The sequence below is a fragment of the Sceloporus occidentalis genome, unplaced genomic scaffold (assembly GCF_023333645.1).
Source record: "Sceloporus occidentalis isolate IW3139 unplaced genomic scaffold, rSceOcc1.0.p SCAF_7, whole genome shotgun sequence".
Taxonomy (NCBI): domain Eukaryota; kingdom Metazoa; phylum Chordata; class Lepidosauria; order Squamata; family Phrynosomatidae; genus Sceloporus; species Sceloporus occidentalis.
The window spans coordinates 28,729,808-28,751,289 of NW_028316987.1; the positions used below are offsets into that span (position 1 = coordinate 28,729,808).

Here is a 21,482-nt window from a genome sequence, read left to right on the forward strand (position 1 = left end):
ACTGTTCATGCTTCCAGAAATATTTCATTGTGTAGAAATACATGTGTATATATTTCTTCATAGAAAAACATGCTTTCTGTGCAGAAGCAGACATGGGTTTCTTGTGCAGAAATCCATTTTCTGTGCAAAGATACATCTTTTCTTTGTACAGAAATATATGTATTTTTTTCTGTGCAAAACATGTTTATCTGTAGAAATACATATGTTTTTTATGTGCAAAACCACACCTGTTTGCTAAAAAAAAACCCACATGTATTTATGCACAGATGAATACTTTTTGGTGTGCAAAGATCCACACAGTAGCTTCATGATTATCTATATTCTTCCTGATGGGGTTTCCTTAGTGTCAAGAAATACTTTTCATGCCTGAATATGAAATAAATATTCTTTCTAACCTTACTTGGAATTATAACCATAATTAACTAATTAAAAATAGCCTTTCAAGTTTGCTTCACATAAAATAGAAAGGTGTTTCCAATTTTGGTTTGTCCCAAACTTTGGGGATTTAAAAAAAAATCTTTATATGTTTCTGCATGTTTCCCCTAATACATACAATGTTGCATGCAATTTGATTATTAAGCAACACCATATTTCCAACATAATACATTTTAAATATCATTTTCAATGTCCAGTTTTCTGCATTTCTCTGTACTATAATAATTTTAATACATTTTTGATAGAAAACCTCAGCTGTGCAATATTGAGAATGAGAATTTCAAAGGATAACTAAAGTTTGGTTTGATATTATTTCCAGTGTGAATTTAAGTTTGCTTTAAAATGTGAACTGACCAATTTCCTCCTTCACTCTTACATATGATCAACAATGGTCATAGCTTGTAGCAGTGATACAGATAGATACCAAGCATATATTCTATAAAAACGAGTTAACATAAGAAAGTGCTTAAGGTCTCTGAACTAAGGAATTTGCAGTCTAACTTAGACAATGAATGGAAGAAGAAAAGCAAGTTAGGGAGGAAGAGTAAGGCAAACAAGGAATGAATAAATCCAAGTTTTAATATCTACTGGTGCATCATTTGGTTGTGGGTGAAAACTTAGGGCTTTATAGCACCAGGCTCTTCTCCCACTAAAACACCATTGTATGCAAAAACACTATGCTCTCTTTCCTATCCACTTGCGGACCATTTCAGGATTGCCACCTTTGTTTGTGCTAAAAGCTTACCATAGACATCATTTGGGACTGCCCAGCCAGTACCACTCAGTACTTCCTCCAAGACATTATCCCCACACCTTTTCAAAGTTTGGCACACATACAAGCACACAAATATAGATCCACCCCCTCCCCCAAATATAAATAAAAACAGTCTTATGTTTAAAAAGGTATTTTTTCCTTGTGGTGGGAAACTCACTCATTCAGGATAGATCAGACTAAACTAGTTGCTGGCTTTCATCTGCCTGTAACTAATCAAGTCTGAAGCTCTAAGCCACAAACTAGCATTAATTAAATAAATACACATACATATCCAAGTGTGTGTGTGTGTGAGAGAGAGAGAGAGAGAGAGAGAGAGTGTCTTTGGAACTAGACTACTTGGCTACAAAAGAAGGCAGAGAGGGGACACTCAGCCAAATTTTGCCTTCTTGGCTTCTTTGACCATCAGCAGTTTGAGGGAGTATGTGGCCATTTGCTAACAGAGTTTTTTCTACAGAGAAAAATGTTGAAAGGTTTCCCAGTTATTTTGCTTCGCCAATTAAATCAAACTGATATTTCTGTCCCTTCTTCTTCTCACTGATCACTAGGGCACCACGCCAAACCCAGAGCATGCCCACTAATCACCCCCTGACCTCCCAAAATCAGCATTGAAGTGGAACTGAACTACTGCACTGGAAATCCTGGCAGAACAGTAGTGGCAAGGGAGATCATTAATGAGGGTTTTGTGTTAATAAAAAGAAACACTTTCAAAATGTTTTTTCCCACTAGGAGAACAACAGAATAGGAACAGCATCATGTGATAAGTCCCAAATGAAGATGCTATTATCCTGAAGTAATTGCATTTTACTGTCTCATGTGATAAACTCCTAAGCAATTAAAGGACATTTTGGTTCAGTATTCCAAAATTCCACAAATTGATTTAAAGTTTTACTTTGCCTGTACAAAATGAAGGCTTTCAAAGTGCATGGATAAAATATAGAAACAATAGTTAGACTATTACCAGTTATGCAGTGTACTTACCCTACTGCTTTTCGGTATCCACTGAGTTCCAAAATGACTATGTACAAAATTGTAACAAAAAGAAGGAGCATCATTTTTGGCAAGGAAGATATGCGTAAAAATATTGCCAGGGTAAGAGTCCCCACAACGCAGGAGAGAAATGCATAATGGGCTGCATCACATGGAAGTTCATTCATTGTCTTATTTCTTCCACTAGGAGAAATGATAACTATGGAACTGCTAGAATTAGTATTCCAGACCCATGGCATACAACCAACCTAGAGGAAAATGGGAGCAGAAAGCTGAATATAAAGAATAAACCACACTTATTAATCAGCTGGATTAAACTGGATCCAATAATAATAATAATAATAATAATAATTTATTACCCAACTCTCTCAGTAGATCAAGGCAGAAAAAAACAACAATTAACAAATGCACAACATCTGTTGATAACAAATCAGTTAAAATGCACATCAATTTAAAAGAACAAAGAAGACTCATACATACTAAAACAACGCACATTTAAAATTTATCATTTAAAATGTACAGTTTAAAAATTATCTGGAGAAGCCTGATGGATGAGACTGGTCTTTAATGCTGCTTTATAATCAGACAGCATATTCAGCTGTTGACTGTCTTCCCACAAGTCATTCCACAATCTAAGGGCAAGCTGAAGGAAAAGTTTTCTGGCTGATAGTTGCCAACCTAATTTTGGCTGATTGGGTTAAATGTTTCCAAGAGGACCTGAGTGTATGGAGTGGATTGTACAGAAGGAGACTATCTCGTAGATAACCTGGGCCCAAGCAAAGTACACTTTGTACTGTACCCAGAAACTTGTCCAGCAGCCAGTGGAATGTTTTTAATACTGGTATGATATGATCATTCCTTGAGGTCCTAGTAACCAATCTGGCTGAGCCAGATGAAGTTTCCAAACTTGGCACAGAACGTACTGGATATTGCAAAAGCACACTGTTGAAGTTACCAGTGCATGCATTACCATCTTTAGGTCCTCTAATTCTAAGAGGTTGGATTAGGGCTGCTTGAAGGACCTGTGAGTGTTTGTTCCTCCCTTGCTTCAACACCTGCCTCAGGGAGGATATAAGCAAGCCTGCCTTTTTTCCTTTGTGGGGCTGGGCTGCTTGAAGACAGCGAGGATGGAGTACTGGTAACAGCTCAAGAGGAGGCCTTTAACACCCCAGGGCTACCATAGCCTCCAAGTGTGCAGAGTGCGAGGAGGGGCATAAAGCCACCGGCCCTTTCCCCAGCAACCCTGGAGCCTTTTAACGTGTTTATTCCTGAATATTAATTTTTAAATGTTTTAGTTCATTTTAAAGTGTTAAATATTAGAAAATTGCCACCTCAATGAGAACTTTCTTCAGTGTTTTTTAAACTAGTTTTAGATGTCAGATACCCTTGTTTGTTAGTGTTAAAAATTATCACTGTTATTACAAAGTGTTCAATTCGAATTTCTGAGCCCTGCCAACAGCTAACATTAAGTAAGCGGTGGACAAATAGCTATTTATATCCACCTCTTAAGAGATTGAGAAATACCAATCTAGATGCAGATATTTGTACTTTTTAACTTGACTATGCCTCTAATTCTAGGAAGGGCACATTCAGAGTAACATGCTACCTCTCTTTAAAATGTTAATAGCAAGTGCTTTTATTGAAACTAGAGAGGGGATTTAGGACTTCCCTCCTCTGCCATGGTTCTGACCCCTGCCCCCTCCTGCACCCAATGTTATTAGCACTGGAAGGTGAGGGGCTGTACAGACCTGTTAGGAAGAATCGAAATAGGGGAATTTAATTAGTTCAAATATTACGAGAGGCGTGTCCTAACAATGCACACAGCGGATTGTGTCCCTATGTGTATACCAGAGGTCATCTAGTCCAACCCCAAGAAACAGAGACTCCAATGCCAATGAGTTGCAATTAAAATATAAAACATTTGTTAAAGCCACACAACAAAGGGAACACATGCACACACACATTCAATGCTAAAGCAAGGGAGGGGGAGAGTCTGGGAGTAAAGGAGAAAGGATAGAGGCACCTCTGGATATTTACCTTAGGAGTCTTCTCCAATGCGACGGATGCGAGTGATGGGGGATGGTGAGACACGGCCATGGGAACGGGGAAACAAAGTGGCAGCCGCGGTGGCTAGAATCTGAATTCCGGCAGGCAAAGCTAACTAGAGGCCAGGTGACAGTGAGCTTGGCTTCGCTCAAGTGATTTCAGTAGAGCAATTTGCTCAGGGAATGCAAGCTTGGAGCAGGCCGCTCTACAAGCGAGGAACTCAGGCTCGGAACTGAATCTACAAGCCCACTGGAGGGTTGGAAGAGGGGTCCTTTTATACCCCTGAACGTATCCTCAGGCTATGGCTACCTGGTGAACAAAGGTCTTGATGGCTATCTTTTGTCTAAGCTGAAACTTACATAATGGATACACAAAGAAGAGGTCTGGCACTTTTCAGGGGAAGACAGATATCTAGATGACAGAGCTGTTAAGACAATCACTTGCTCATTGAGAAGGAGGCTACCTCTATTGTCCTCTCTTCTTTGGGTAGCTTGTGAAAATTGTAGGGCAACTCCCAGAACTGCTTGCTGAAAGGTTTAAATTCTACCTTTTTTCCTTGACCATGCCTAGCAAGACAGCTGGCTACGTGGTCAGCTCGCTTTTAGGGTAATGGCGGCTTGCGATGGGGTCAGTCAGGGGTCATGATTTTTGATTGCATGGCACCCAAAATTTATATAAATCCATACTTGGTAACAGACTGTGCTAGCCTGTAGGCACAGTGAGGGCTGAGCATCCGGACACTCCAAGCCCTCACCGCGCCACCGGAGCGCCAGCTTGGCACTTGTCCATCTACACGGCATGCGCCATGATGACGCTCATTGTGCACAGCACCATCATGGCATGCAAGTATGCCTATGGCACCCCTTCTGGGATGCAAAAAGAAGCCTTTTTTGCCACAGCCTCCATTCAGGGTGAAAAGGGGTGTGTCAGAGTGCGAGACCAGAATCCTGGACAATCAACCAGTCGGCTTGATTGATAAATCAACAGCACTTTATTGATAGCTCCAGAATCAGCAGTTCTACATCACTCAGCTTCATAGCTGAGACTGACCCCTCCCAGCCAAACCAATGCATAAATTTCCCCCTGAGCCAAACTACTCCACCCCTAGCAAAAGCCCCCTCTTTCTCTTCAGGACCCCTCCTTCTCTTCACTAGTTCCCATCCTCCATTCCTCTTCCCTGAGCTGCTCTTCTCACAGAAACGAAACTGCATTCCCAGCCTCTGTGAGCCAGACCCTCAAGGACACCAGATAGCCCACACCTGGTCCAGCCTAGCACTACATAGCACTATCTCTAAAGCCTAGCTAAAGCGCAATCCATCCCCCCAGCATCCACAGTTACTACACATCTGATAGAATACATCAGGATTCTAACAGGGTGGCTGCACACCTTCCCAAAGGGGTGGTCTATATAGCCCAGGGGTAGGCAACCTTTTTGAGCCGGGGGCCGGGTTGCTGTCCCTCAGACAACTGGGGAGCCAAAGCCGGAGGTGGAGCTTCCACCCTCCGGGGGCAGGGCTGCATGCCAGGGGTGGAGCTTCCACCCTCTGGGGGTGGTGCCACATGCCAGAGGCGGAGCTTCCACCCTCTGGGGGCGGGCCAGCACTGGAGGCCTCCCCTCTTTCCTGGCCCCTGAGGGGCCCAGGTCCCGTCAGAGGCTGGGAAAGAGCCAGTGGGGGGCACCAGCACTGGAGGCCTCCCCTGAGCTGGTGGGGGGCGCCAGTGCTGGAGGCCTCCCCTATTTCCCGGCCCTGCGCGCTCCTTCTTAGCCTCCGTGGAGGCTGCCCTCCACAGAGGCCGAGGAGGAAGCCGGCGGCCCCACACGCTCCTTCTCGGCCTCTGCGGAGGCTGCCCTCCACGGAGGCTGAGAGGGAAGCAGGCGGCCCCGCGCACTCCTCGGCCTCCGCGGATGCTGCCCTTCACGGAGGCCGAGAGGGAAGCCGGTGGCCCCGCGCGCTCCTTCTCAGCCTCCGCGGAGGCTGCCCCCCACAGAGGCCGAGAGGGAAGCCGGCAGCCCTGCGGGCTCCTTCTCGGCCTCCATGAGGGCAGCCTCCACGGAGGCCGAGAGGGAAGCTGGCGGCCCTGCGCGCTCCTTCTCGACCTCCATGAGGGCAGCCTCCATGGAGGCCGAGAGGGAAGCTGGAGGCCGTGGGGAAGCGGGGAAGGTGGAACGGCCACACACAGGAGGCGCCTCCTCCACTTTCGCCTCCTCCGCCCCAGACCTTGCGGCCCTCCTCTTCCTCCGCCTCCTCCGTGTGGCCATGCACGGTGGAGGAGGAGGATGGCAGCGAGGCCCCCACGGGCACCCGGAGCGGCACCCAAGGTGTGGTGGGGGCGGAAATCAGTGGCAGGACCAGGCTGGGGCCGGTCCTGAGGCCTTGGCGGGCCGGATTCGGCCCGCGGGCCGTAGGTTGCCAACTCCTGGTATAGCCCTGATTTCCCATTGGCAGCAATAGGAAATTTCCTCCAGGATTAACAGCAGCTGTGTATAGGTTTTTTGTGGCAGTATCGATGAAAATCACACATAAGTTATATACTAATATATTTTAAAAATCAACAGCAAGTTGTATATTTATTCTCATGTCTAGTTTGACTCTTAGTGCTGCAGACATCAAATAAAGCACATACATATCAGCTTCAGCTGATATGCCAGCTGTGCCCTTCCTAGAGTTAGAGGACCTAAAGATGGTAATGCATGCACTGGTAACAGTGTGCTTTTGCAATATCCAGTACACTGGACTACTTCTGTACCAAGTTTGGAAACTTCATCTAGTTCAGCCAGATTGGTTACTAGGACCTCAAGGAATGATCATATCACACCAATATTAAAATCATTCCACTCTTCAGCATATGTTGAAAGCTGTGCTGGAAGAGCCTATCGTGCGCCCTGGAAGAACAAACAAACAAACAAGCTTCATTTATATACTGCTTCATACTGCCTAAGCAGTGTCTAAGTGGTTTACAACTGTAAGCTAATTTGCCCCCAACAATTTGGGTACTCATTTTAGAGACTTCAGAAGGATGCAAGCCTGAGTCGAGGTTGAACTCTTTTTCTGGTCGTGAACTCGCAACCTTATGATTTTGAGTGTGTGGCGGCAATACAGGCATTTAACCACTGCACCACCAGGGCTCCTCCTAATGGGGCATGCACCCATGGCGTGTGTGAGCTGTCGTGCCGCTGCGCACCATGCGTGAGCCCCATTACTTCCTATGGGGTTTCAGCATACATTGATTTCCCCTTATGCAGAGGGATCCAGAATGGATCCCTGCATAAGGGGAGGGCGCACTGTAATAATAATAATATTGATGAGGTTTATTTGCACCACAGGAAAAAACATCTATTATCTGCAGATAATAAAGAGACAACTTAAAATATATGTTATATTTTGTAAGCAGTTATAATAATTTAAATAAAAGAAAAGAATGCCCACATATTTTTGTAAGCAGTTAGTTTGGGAACCTCTTACAGTGTTATGTATAAAACATTAAAAGTGTGAGCAACACATTTAGTGGGCTATCAATAATGCAAACAGATGAGGAAGAAGAAATAACAGAAAACAATTTCTAACTTTGTTCAACCTAAGTGCGATTTCTTCTTTTGAAGCAACAAGTAAAGCATAGATCACTGTTAATTCAAACTTGTACACAGGGGAAAGTCTGGCATACAATTCTGCTACACATTCTGTACTCTGAATTTGTAAAATAAAACATAACATCTATTTGCAGGTAGATGAATAGATTCTCTGTGTTTATACATGTGTATATATGTACAAAAGAAAAGATATGTTACATGCAACAAACTGGTGAACTGTTCTGGTTGTGAAGCAACCAAACATCTTTTAGTAGATGCTGCTTGCATCTTTCACATTTATACCTCATGACACAAATGTCCTTAGCCCCTTGTTAAAATTTGTGTAGATTAGTGTCAGTTAACCAAATCAAGTCAAAAAGATTTTCCAGCGAACTGTACCACCTCAGGATAAAGATGGAGGGCTGCATGACTGAATCCTTGTCATGGAAAAACAACAACAGCAACAACATATATGCATGCCAAGGAAACTAGAATCAACATTTCTTCCCTGATATGCTAGTTTTCTGCTCACTAGAATCTCTCTTCCCCCATGCAAGGTTGGATTCAAAAGCTTTCAATGCCTCACAGGCAGATTGAAACAGTACAGTACCACAAAGCCTTTAAAATTTGTGTTGCCTTTATGAACTGGACTTAGCAGCATTACCAGCAGAGTGAAATAAAAAGTAGAATAATTTAGCTCTATGGACTTCTAAAAATATAGACTTTCAGTTTCAATAAGAAACTTCAATGATATACAACAGTTTTTATATAAAGGTGATGTTATATATATAAGGGGGTTTAAGTCATAGTCCATGTATGCTAGCTCAAATACTCTCACTGATCTACATTAGTGATAGTGCAGGTCTGCAGCAAATGGATGCTTCTGTAAATGAATTATGTAACAATTGTGTTACCTACTCACCACACAGCCTTGTGCCACGGAGTAAATTAAGATCACAATAAAGATACACAAAATTGTTCGAATTTGTATTGTCAGGCACCCTGGAAAACACTGAAAGCCAAAAAGAATAGACTTTAATTTAGGTGGTTTTATAGCCATTAAACGAGGGAGGTTAAAAATGTTATATAAAAATAGGAAATTGACAGGCGAATTATATTTGTTATCTAATGCAAGTCATAGTTATAACTATGAATGATTATTTTAGAACCCTATTTTTAATACTGAGAATACATTTCAGTTAAAACAAACCAATTAATATTTCAGAACCCCCCTGTTCATGTAAGCAGGCCATTAGCAACTGATTCTCATAGAATCATAGAGTTGGAAGAGACCACAAGGGCCATCCAATCCAACCCCCTGCCATGTAGGAAATCACAATATAAACATCTCCGACAGACATCAGAAAAGCATCATTCTTTCCCCTTGTAAAAGAAGTATGGATAAAGGTCCTTCACATATTAAAACAGGTATACAGTTATGATATTAGGAATGTGCACAAATATATAAAGCACAGATTCAATAAGGATGTTTGCAAAGATGTAAATTAAATCCAGCCCTACTTTGGGAGAAACAGCAGCTTGCATCAGCTGGCAAAAAAAGGCTTCTGGATTAAAACACAATGCAAAAAATGGTATAAATATATCAATAAGAAAAGAGGTTAAAATAATCCATAGACGATAAAAAATGTCGGTTATAAGATATTTTAAAAGATAGAATCATAGAATAATAAGAGTTGGAAGAAATCACAAGGGCCACCCAGTCCAACTCCCTGCCATGCAGAACCCACGACAAATCGCCATCCAGCCTTTGTTTAAAAACCTCCAAAGAAGTAGATTCCACCACCCTCCGAGGGAGTGTGTTCCACTGTCTAATAGCTCTCACTGTCAGGAAGTTCTTCCTAATGTTTAGGTGCAATCTCTTTTCTTTTAGCTTGCATCCATTGTTCCGGGTCCTATTCCCTGGAGTAGCAGAAAATAAGCTTGCTCCATCCTCAATATGACACCCTTCAAATACTTAAACAGGGCTATCATATCACCTCTTAACCTTCTCTTCCCTAGGCTAAACATACCCAACACCCTGAGTCTGTAATCATAGGGCATGCTTTCCAGACCCTTCACCATTTTGGTTGCCCTCCTCTGGATACTTCTGATTTGGGATGGAGCAGCAAAGGGGGGTTGAGAGACCTCTTGGACTTTTCTTGAATCCTTTTTTCCCCTTTTCTTATTTTTTAAACAAACTTCTTTAACTTTCTCTTTTTGATTCTGGATAGTAACAAAGAAGGGGGTGGAGAATTGAAAGCAAGAAGGGAGAAACTGAGAAGCAGACCTCTGTCTCCTTATCACCTCCTTTTTTGGGGTGTCATTTTTTTTGCTTGGTTTTTGCTTTTCCCCAAAGCGTTCACCTGCTTAGGTCCTGCAGGCTCAGGCTTGTGGCATTTCTGATTGATTCTAACCATCTGGCATTTGGCCTTCCTTTCTTTCTGCTTCCTTTTACCTTTCCTAGCATCAGTGTCTTTTCTAATGAGTCATGCCTTCTCATCATATGGAATGAAGGACCACATGAAGATGAACTCCAAATTCTAGAGAGCAAGGGGAAATCTACAACACTGGGAAGTCACCAGGAACAGATGATATTCCAACAGAACTGTTATAATCCGCAAAGACAGAATCAATTTTAGGGATAACTAAAATATGCCAACAAATGTTGAAAACAAAAAAAGTGGCAGACTGAAGACAATCAATTTACATCCCTATCCACAAAACATGAGACACAAAAGGCTGCAGCAACTATAGGGCCATAACATTAATATCCCATGCAAGCAAAATTATGCTTAAAATTCTGCAGCTCCAATTATATACATAAACAGAATGGCTTGCAATTGGCAAAGGGGTCAAGAAAGGCTGTATTCTACCACCCTATTTGTTCAGTTTGTATGCAGAAAATATCATAATTAGAGCAGAGAAGAAGGACTGAAGATAGGAGGAATGAACATGATATGATAGCCATGTTTAAATATTTGAAGGGATCTCACTGAAGGTGGAGCAAGCTTGTTTTCTGCTGCTCAGGAGAATAGGACCTGGAACAATGGATGCAAGCTACAGGAAAGGGGATTCAACCTAAACATTAGGAGGAATTTTCTGATGGTAGGAGCTGTTATTATTATTATTATTATTATTATTATTATTATTATTAAACTTTATTTCTAAAGCACTGTAATTATACACAGCGCTGTACAAAGTCGGTAAAATTAAAGAGTAAATAAAAGCCTGCCCAAGGCGTACATTCTAAGATAATAACAATTAAAAGAGGAATAGATAAAATTACCATATAGAGAAGAAAAAACAAATTAAAAACATCAAATATTGTCAGACAGCCAGATGACAATCATAAATTCCCTGAGAACGCTTCCCTAAACAATATGGTTTTCAGCTCAGCCTTAAAGCTGGTTAGGGAAGTAATGAGCCGTGCATGCAGAGGAAGAAGGTTCCAGGAATGAGGGGCAGCAAGAGAGAAGGGACGGATCCAGGACGGGGCAGAGAAGATCCTGGGCTGAGAGAGGAGACTTTGGCTACCAGAGCGGAGAGTGCGAGTAGGGATGTAGGGAGAGAGAAGATTGGTTAAATAAAGAGGGGCCAGCCCATGCAGGGCTTTAAAGGTGAGTAGCAAAAGTTTGTACCTGATGCAGAAAGGAAGAGGGAGCCAGTGAAGGGAAGACAACAGAGGGGAGACATGATCATAACGGTGAGCGAGTGAAATAATGCGTGCAGCTGAATGCTGAACAGAAATTAATGGGTGGAGATGAGAGAGGGGAAGCCCTGCCAAGAGGAGGTTACAGTAGTCTAGTCGTGAGACCACTAGGGCATGGACCAGTGTCTTTGCGGTAGAAGCTGAGAGATATGGACGGATTTTGGCGATATAGAGAAAAAATCTACAGACTTTGGCTGTAGTCTGGATCTGGGGGATGAATGACAAAGAGGAGTCAAAGATGAAACCAAGACTGCGGGCTTCCTGGACCGGCTGGATAGAGACGTTATTAACAGAAATAGAAAAGGAATAGTGAAGGGTGGGCTTAGGAGGGAAAACAAGAAGCTCGGTCTTGGACATATTGAGCTTCAGACGCCGATGGTGCATCCAGTGGGAGACAGCTGTTAAACAGGATGACACTTGTTGCTCTAGCTCTGGCAAAAGATTAGGGGTGGAAAGGTACAGTTGGGTATCATCGGTGTACAGATGGTAGGAGAAACCAAAGGAACTGATAAGTTTGCCAAGGGAGAGTGTGTATAAAGAGAACAGAAGGGGACCCAAAACAGAGCCCTGAGGAACTCCAACAGATAAGGGGACAGAAGACAAGGTCTGACCACCCGAGACCACCGAAAAAGATCGATCTGACAAGTAAGATGTGAACCAATCGAGAACAAGGCCCGAGAAACCAAGGTCAGAGAGTACATCTATTAGGAGAGAGTGGTCCACGGTGTCGAAGGCTGCAGACAGATCGAGTAGGACAAGGATAGAATAAAAGCCATTCGCCTTGGCCCGCAAAAGATCATTCGAGATCTTAGTAAGGGCCGTCTCTGTGGAGTGCCGTGGGCGAAAACCAGACTGGAAGGGATCCAGAATGGAGTTGGTTTCAAGAAACTCAAGACAGCGTGAATAGACAACTCGTTCCAACACCTTAGAAAGAAAAGGAAGAAGAGAGATTGGACGATAGCTAGCCAAGGAAGAGGGGTCGAGAGAGGGTTTTTTCAGGATAGGGGAAACTAAGGCATGTTTGAAGACTGAGGGGAAGGAACCCAAAGAGAGAGAGATATTAAAGATATAGAGGAAGGAGGGTAACAAAGAGGGGGCTATAGAGATTAGAAGACGAGAAGGGAGTGGGTCAAGAGAGCAGGTGGTGGGTTTTGATGAGTTCAGCAGCAAAGAGAGTTCTTCCAAAGAAACAGGAGGAAACACAGAGAGTTTATTAGTAGGAGGGGCGAGGAGATTGATGGTGGGAGACAAATCATGAGGAGTTAACTCAGAACGAATGGTAGTGATCTTTGTAATGAAGTAATTGGCGAAGTCGGAGGGAGAAAATAATGGAACACAATCCCTCAGAGAGTGGTGGAGTCTCCTTCTTTAGAGGTCTTTAAATTATCAATAGAAAGAAATTGGGTTGATCCTGGCACCCAAAATCAAGTGGTTAAGGATGGGGGGAGGATTCTTGGAGATGTCTCATTCACAAGGTTGCCAGGAGTTGAGGCTGACTCAATGGAAGTTGATAACAGCAGCAGCAGCAGCGATAAAGATTGGGAGACAATGCAATTATTAGTTTTGATGTTTAAATATGAATTCTTTTTAAAGGATTTATTAACATAAATGGAAATTAATTAGAGAGGGAAAATCGTATTGTAGAATTGTTGGCTACATTCAAAAATGTGCTGGAGAGTTACTGGGGTAAGATAAGGAGGTGGTGGGAGGTTGTGGAATGATTTTATGCTAGACATTCCTATCTGTTTTGGTTTGTTACTTTGTTTCTGCCCCCTTTCTTCGTTGTTTGTTCCCCTGTTTTTGGCTCCCCCCCCCCTTTTTTTTTTTTGTATGTGTGTGTTATAATTACTCCCTTCAGGCACTCAGAAAAAAAGGTGTCGGGGAGCCCATTGAATAGAGGAAACTATGGTTTGAGGATGGAAGGGAAGGATCCATCAACATCAGGTACTAGCAGAAGGCAAATTCTAGATACATCACACTATGTATGCCTGACCTTTCAGGTACACCCTGAAATAAGTCTTTGTACAGTTGGCCCGTTCTATATGTGGGCTTCTCATACACAGTCTTGAGGTCACGCGGACGGGAAGCCGCATTTAGATGTGTAAAGGAAGGGTCCACTGTATACTACTTTGTGTTCAAAGGCTTTTGTATAACTGCCAAGGGTAGAAAACAAAATAAGAAGTGAATAGAAACCTGCACATCAATCTGAATTTCCCAGACCAGAAAGCTCTTCAAGCAGTTACCAGTTCTCACATGGATTAGTCTATTTCCCCCAAAGGACCCAATAAAGTCTGTCCCTACAAGTTGCTATTCATTTGGGAAAACTGGGAATTGTGAAAAATGACTTATAAACTTGTACATTCTAATTGTTTTTTAATTTTTTTTTATTGTGAAGATTTTTAAATTAAGAGCTGCCTTAAATCTCACTCTGGAGAAAGTTGCATACAAATGAAACAGGTAGATACATACATACATACATACATACATACATATATAAATATAGTGATGGCATTTTAAAATATTTTAAGTCTTTTAATGTTGCTTTTAGCTTATGGTTTAAACTTTTAAAAAATCAAAGTTAGTTTAATTGTATGTTAACTTTTGTATTAAGAGTTTTAATAAAATAAATCATTGCATTAAGAGTTGTTATGATTGCTACGTTGGCATTTGGACTGTGTTCCTGTAACTTTAATCCTTAATAGATCTTAGAGGAGGACAAAATAGTGTAAAGCTGTTCCAAGCAGGATGAAGGTACCTATCATCCCTCACCTTCCAAACTTCCAACTTTAAGGAACAGCTGTCTCTTCTCAAAACAGCTATTGCCTCACTGGTGCAGAGGCATGCCAAGCAATATTCTCCTCACCTAACTCTGTTCTTGTTGCTGGATGCTCCTCCATGTGATTTTCTCCCACTTCTACAAATGTAGCTACAGCTGAATGTTGGTGTCTGGAAAGTGAGAAAAGTCAGGTTCTTTTATCCCACTTGATGGAGCTTTATCCTACTCCAAGAGCTGTTGAAAATTATAGTTACAGAAGACCCATCCTCAATCCAGTCCTAAGAGTTTTGTATTGAACAAATTAAACAGGTTCTTACCTTTAAGGGACACAATGTAGCAGAAATGAAATCAAGATTGGTATAATACTAAGTAAATCTCTTACCAGCATAAGAATTCACAGAATTTCAGAACACTTACTTGTACTTGAGTGACATGTAAGTACATGATACATGCCACCAGGAAGCATATGCAGAACACCAAGAGGACAAGGACTACAGTACTCCTAAAAGGAACATATGAAAACTGAGTCATGAAGGATATGCAAAAGCATTGATTTCTTACTAGACTTCTCTGGGAGGATTCTAGCTAAATGTTTTTCCTTACAGCTTAATTTATATGTATAACAGACTTATCCTTTTTCTTTTACTGAATATTTTCAATTGCATTAGAATTCTCAATACTACAGCATTTTTATTGTAGATAATTCACTTATCATAGAACTACATTTTCTTGCAAAATGATAAGAGATCTGGAGTATTTTTAGTTACAAAAAGAGTAAGGTTTGATGTGATAAGAATATGTAGAATGAAGAAAGTGGCCCATTTTTCTTGCTCACTCTCATTACGTTCATACCTACGATTATCAAATGAAATAAGTTGTGGGAAGATTCACTACAGACCAATGGAACTGCTTTCCCAAACAGCATATTTCTTAAACTATGAAATTAAATGAAAGTTGTGGTGAAGTTCTGCCTGTAGTCGAAGATCTAGCTCTAATTACTGACTCTTTCTTTTTGTGAGATTCAGGTCTCAAACAGATCAGGGGTAGGCAACCTTTTTGAGCCGGGGGCCGGGTTGCTGTCCCTCAGACAACTGGGGGGCCGAAGCCAAAAAAAATCAATTAATTAATTTAAAAAATAATTAAATAAATAAACCGGGACAAATGTAGGACAAATTTTTCAAATGGAGGGCACTTTTAAAAAAAAAAAAAAATGGAGGACACACAAAATTTTTTTGCTGATTTTAATTTTTTTAAATATAAATGCATGTTTCGGAGGCTTCTATAGACAATTGCCCCCCTTGCCCGCCACTTGCCTCCCTTGCCCACCTCCTCCTGATAGGCCAAAGGCCCCACACGAGAGACCAAAGGCTCTGGCGGCAATCGGCGGCAGGACCGGGCTGGGGACAGTCCCAAGGCCTTGCCGGGCCGCATCCGGCCGGCGGGCCGCATGTTGCCTACCCCTGAAATAGATGATCCAAAAGGACCGCAGTTAGCTGTGTTAGAGGCAGAGCATGTACATGTCACATACCCTGAATGCTGCAGGAAACCACCTTGGGCATCACTCTTTTCCAAAACAGGTGTTACCTATTACACTCTTTATGAAATTTTGGTATAAAATGATAGCCATATGACCCCTAGATGAAGTCTGGCTGCCTGTCCACCATTAAGAGCCTGCGAGAGGACATGTATACACCACACCTAAAGGTGAAATCATCTTCAGTAAATATTGTCATCCCCGATAGTCTAGGAAATCACAGATGAGATTACCATTTTGCCCATGCAATTAGGAGGTGCAATGTTTGTTTTCCCAGAGTTGCTTACCCCCTCCCCGAGTCTGTTGTCCGAGCAGAGTAAGACCAATAAGACAACCAGACCTATCATCCAGGTATTAGACAAGTAATTATACACCTTTGCCAGAGGGGCCTTTTGCCCCTATAAAACCCCAGACTTTTACAAGTCTGTGTGCTATCTGAGAGGTCTCCATACTCTACATCATCAGACTTTTGACTTGGACACCGGCATCTCCATTCAAACCCACGTTGCGGAATGGATGTGCCCCGTCACCAGTCTTCCCCATCCGATTTCCGGAGGCGAATCTACACTTTGGTGAGTATTGCCCTAGTGAAGCCTGAACTCTTGATCCATGCTAATCCCTGAATTTCCTAAGCCTTGTATGAGTGTTAGTAAATTGTGTGTGGTTGTTCCCTATTAATAAATTGGATATTAATTATAGAAGTTTGTATCTGCTCTATTTCTGGAATTCCCTGGGCTTCTCAGTATACACAACAGGAGGCAACCTTGCAGGGCTGTTATAGCTGGTTCATCTCGCAATACTGAGCTAATAAAATTCCCCTAATCAGATCCTTGGCTACAGTGCTGGCCCAAAACTGGCTTGAAAAGGAGTAGAAAAATATGCTCCTTTTTGGCTGGCTGGTTGGGGACCATGGTGGTGGCCCGAATCAGAGCTGAGCGCATGTGGCTGAAATGACCCTGATGTGAACAGTCCCACGTGGTCCTGCAGCAGATCTTTTGGGCCACCTGTTTTGCTCCTCATTGGTTTAAATAAATATTAAATGTAAATATAAATATTTGTAGTCACTAAAACCTTATTTGAACTGATTATTATTATTATTATTATTATTATTAACCTTTATTTATGAAGCGCTGTAAATTTACACAGCGCTGTACATGCAATCTTTTTTATTAGATGATTCCCTGCCCTCAGGCTTACAATCTAAAAAGACATGACACAGAAGGAGAAGGGAGTGGTGGAGGGAAAGGGTAAGAGGTCCAGCAGTTCCTCTCTACCTCCAAGGCCTGGACCAAGGCAGATGGACTGGAGGGAGGGCTTGGCTTCATAATGGATGGTTAATCTTCTTCCAGGGAAAATACATACTCTCAAATAGGATAATACATATACAGTATATAGCAATACAGGAAATGGTTTGATAAACAGGCACCAAAAGAACATCAAATAGTAAGTGACAATTATGCAATGCCTGGGAAGGCTTCTCTGAACAGGATGGTTTTCAACTCCATTTTGAAGCTGGTTAAAGAAGTGATGGCTCTTGCTTGTGGGGGAAGAAGGTTCCAGGAGTGAGGGGCAGCAAGTGAAAAGGGGTGAATCCGGGATGGGGCAGAGGAAATCCTGGGCTGAGACAGCAGACCTTGACTACCAGAACGGAAGGCCCGAGTGGGAAGGTGAGGAGAAAGAAGGTCTGATAAGTAAGGAGGGGCCAGTCCATGGAGGGCTTTAAATGTCGACAGCAGGAGCTTATACTGAATGCGGAAAGGGAGGGGGAGCCAGTGAAGGGATGCCAACACAGGAGAGATGTGGTCAGAGCGGTGGGTGGAAGTGCTATTGCATGCAGCTGAATGCTGGACAGAGATTAAAGGACGGAGGTGAGAAAGAGGAAGCCCAGCCAGGAGGACGTTACAGTAATCAAGTCGTGAGATCACTAGGGCATGGACCAGGATTTTGGCAGTAGAGGCAGAGAGAAATGGTCGGATTTTGGCAATATTGTACAAAAAGAATCGACAAGCCTTGGCTGTAGTCTGGATCTGAGGGATACACGACAGAGAAGAATCAAAGATAAAACCAAGACTGTGGGCTTGCTGGACTGGTTGAATAGAAATGTTGTCCACAGAGACAGAAAAGGAGTGTTGAAGGGTGGGCTTAGGAGGAAAGACAAGAAGCTCAGTCTTGGACATGTTGAGCTTCAAACGCTGATGGCGCATCCACTGCGAGACAGCTGTGAGGCAAGACAAAACTTGCTGTTCAAGCCTTGGAGAAAGGTCAGGGGCAGAAAGATACAACTGGGTGTCATCGGCATACAGATGGTAGGAAAAACCAAAAGAGCTAATGAGTTTTCCTAAGGACAGTGTGTAGAGAGAAAACATAAGGGGACCCAGAACAGAGCCCTGGGGAACTCCAACAGATAAGGGAACAGGAGAAGAAGTCTGACCCCCTGCAACTACTGCAAAAGATCTGCCAGACAAGTAAGATCTAAACCAGTCAAGAACAGAGTCTGAGAACCCAAGGTCAGAGAGTATGTCAATTAGGAGAAAGTGATCAATGGTGTCAAAGGCTGCAGACAAATCGAGAAGGATGAGAACAGAGTAAAGGCCATTAGCCTTTGACACCATTGATCACTTTCTCCTAATTGACATACTCTCATTCGAGATCTTAGTGAGAGCTGTCTCTGTAGAATGCCTTGGGCGGAAACCAGACTGAAAGGGATCGAGGATGGAGTTGGCTTCAAGAAACTCAAGACAGCGTGAATAAACAACCCGTTCCAGAACCTTAGAAAGAAAGGGAAGAAGAGAAATCGGACGATAGCTAGACAAAGAGGAGGGGTCAAGAGAAGGTTTTTTAAGAATTGGGGAAATGAGAGCTTGTTTGAAGTCCGACGGGAAGGATCCTGTAGAGAGAGAGAGATTGAAGATATGGAGAAGCGAGGGCAGAAAGGAGGGAGCTATAAAGATTAGAAGACGAGTAGGAATTGGGTCAAGAGAACAAGTTGCAGGTTTGGAAGAGTTCAGAAGTGAAGAGAGTTCATCCAAAGAGGCAGGAGGAAACACAGAATTTTTTTTAGGCGAGGACGATAGAAGATTAAGAGCAGAAGAAGAATCGGGGGGGACTATCTCAGAGCGAATAGTGGTAATCTTAGAGATGAAATAATTAGCAAAGTCATTAGGAGAGAATGATGAAGAGACAGAAGGAGAGGGAGGTTTAAGCAACGTGTTGAAGGTGGAGAATAATTGCTGCAGGCGCCTCTCATTGGCGGAGATCAATGATTTGTAATAATTCTGTTTTGCCATAGAGAGGGTGCGTGAGAAGGAAGAAAGACCAAATTTGAAATGGATAAAATCAGCCCACTGTTTGGACTTTCTCCAAAGACGTTTGGCCGCTCTAGAGCAGGACTGGAGAAACTTAATGTTGGGGGTAAGCCAGGGCTGAGGCCTAGTCTTAGAGAAAGAAGTGCGTACAGAGACAGGGGCAAAATGGTCAAAAGTCGAGGAAAGAGTGGAGTTAAATAAAGACATAGCTGAATCAGCAGAATCCCCAAGATTTAGGGAAGAGAGAGATGAATCCAGGGTCAGACCAAGATGGTTAGAGTCAACAGATTGAAGATCACGAAAATGGCGTTGAACAGTATGAAGAGGAGGAGGAGTATAAGTAAGAGCAAAGGAGATTAAATGATGATCAGATAGTGGAAAGTCAAGTGCCAGGTAGTCAGAAATGGCACAGTTTGCAACAAGAACTAGGTCAAGACAGTGACCAAGAGAATGAGTTGAAGCATTGGAGTGTGGTTGGAGGCCAAAAGAAGCTAGCAGAGATGTTGTAGGGTTATTGGAATCGTCAACGTGGATATTAAAGTCACCTAGAATCAAAGTGGGGACTGAATCTGAAAGGAAGAATGTCAGCCATGATTCAAAGTCTGAGAGGAACTGGGTGGCAGAACCAGGAGGGCAATAGATAACTGCGACCCGGAGCTGTAGAGGAGAAAAGAGTCTGATAGGATGAAACTCAAAGGAAGAGAAATGATAGCTGGGGGGAAAAGATAGAACTTGATACTGGCAGGAGTTAGATAGCAAGATACCAACCCCTCCTCCTCGAACATTTTTTAAATCTCAAAAAAGTAAATACAACCACTGAAATTTTGTTCTATATCAAGGAATATATGAATGGAAATTTTCCTTTGGTTTATAGTACACTCTTAGAATCACAGTAGGGACAACAGCAAACTTGTTCCTTCATGAGTAAACAAATATGTTTAAATAAACATATTTTTCATAAGCAAACTACTGCATTGTCTAAGTGTTGTTTCTAATAAAATTGCTAACAGAGTGATGAAAAGGTTCCAAAAAGTTGAAGACACTCATATTTTTTATTTTATTTTTATTAAAAAGGAATAAATTGACAATAATATATTGAGCCCCCACCATGAAATAAAGAGACCAGACGTGTAAATTGGATGTAAAAGTGGGCCTTTATTAGACCTTAAACATATTTAAACTCCAACTGGTAACTTCAAACTTTTGACACAAACAAACAAACAAGCTTCATTTATATATCGTTTCATACCACCTAAGTAGTGTCTAAGCAGTTTACAACTGTAAGCTAATTTGCCCCCAACAATCTGGGTACTCATTTTAGCGACCTCAGAAAGATGCAAGCCTGAGTCAAGCTTGCATCCTTTTGCTGGTCTTGAACTGGCAACCTTGTGGTTTTGAGTGAGTTGCTGCAGTACAGGCATTTAACCACTGTGCCACCAGAGACATCAAAGGAGGATGAAATCCTGATGCAGGTTCAGCTGAAGCCAGGTGTCTTTACCTAGGTTACCTCCTCAGCCTTCCCATAGGGTGAAAACACCAGACTCCGAGGGCAACCGAATCTTCGGATTGTATCCTCAGCCAGTCATAGGGAGGTAGATATGAAGCATGCTCTCACAAACTCCCTCGAGTTTGTAAGAGAGGGCAAAACCCCAATATCTTCCTCAAAGGCTGTTTCAAGAGCAGCCCCCATGGCTGCCCTGATCCAGACCTTTTACCTCAGTGGGGTGCCTAGGTGCCCACCAATCATTCCCCCACCCCCATTAAGGCCAGGGGAAACCTATTTAACATCCTGCCCTAAGCCAATTACCTGTCCCTAGAAACAGTATGAGGTAGGCGAAAAACCCCGGGAAAGGGGGAGAAAATTCCTACCTGGCCCCAAATAAGTCCATACCGTCATGAGGGCTGGATGCAATCTTAGAAAAGAGGCCGATGAGGGGGCAAGACAGCTTAAATATCCCACCCCCTGTGTTAATAGTCTATTATAATGATGATCTAATTTACCTTCCTTTGGAATGATCCGTTCAGTGTGATGTTTTCTTTTGATTCTTGACCATTTCATATAATTATAGTATTTACATTACTTCAGTTCCCCCCCCTTTATTTTACCTAAGTCAGGCCTGCACAGTTTGCAAGTAGGCAGGGGCCAAAATTAAAGTTGCTGCACTTCTTTGGGCCTGCAGACAAGTTTTAATTAATTATTATAATGAATTATTATTAATTCCTAATTATTTATTAATAATTTATAAGTATTAATTATTAATGTAATTAACTACATTACTAATAATAATTATTAATAATTAATATTATTACTATTAATTCCATTCTCCTCCTCCTCCTCCACCCTGCT

General features: G+C 42.3%; 1 protein-coding gene across 2 annotated transcripts in view; it reads right to left on the reverse strand.

The window, feature by feature from the left end:
• Nucleotides 1-21,482, reverse strand: part of ADCY1 (adenylate cyclase 1) — a 406,316-nt gene that overhangs the window by 82,927 nt on the left and 301,907 nt on the right. For both annotated transcript variants that reach the window (XM_089532497.1, XM_089532496.1), the window contains 3 exons: nucleotides 14,714-14,798; nucleotides 8,734-8,823; nucleotides 2,189-2,445 (listed from right to left, as the gene is read on the reverse strand). In XM_089532497.1, the coding sequence (XP_089388623.1) occupies nucleotides 2,189-2,445; nucleotides 8,734-8,823; nucleotides 14,714-14,798 (432 nt within the window). The remainder of the gene's footprint in view (nucleotides 1-2,188; nucleotides 2,446-8,733; nucleotides 8,824-14,713; nucleotides 14,799-21,482) is intronic.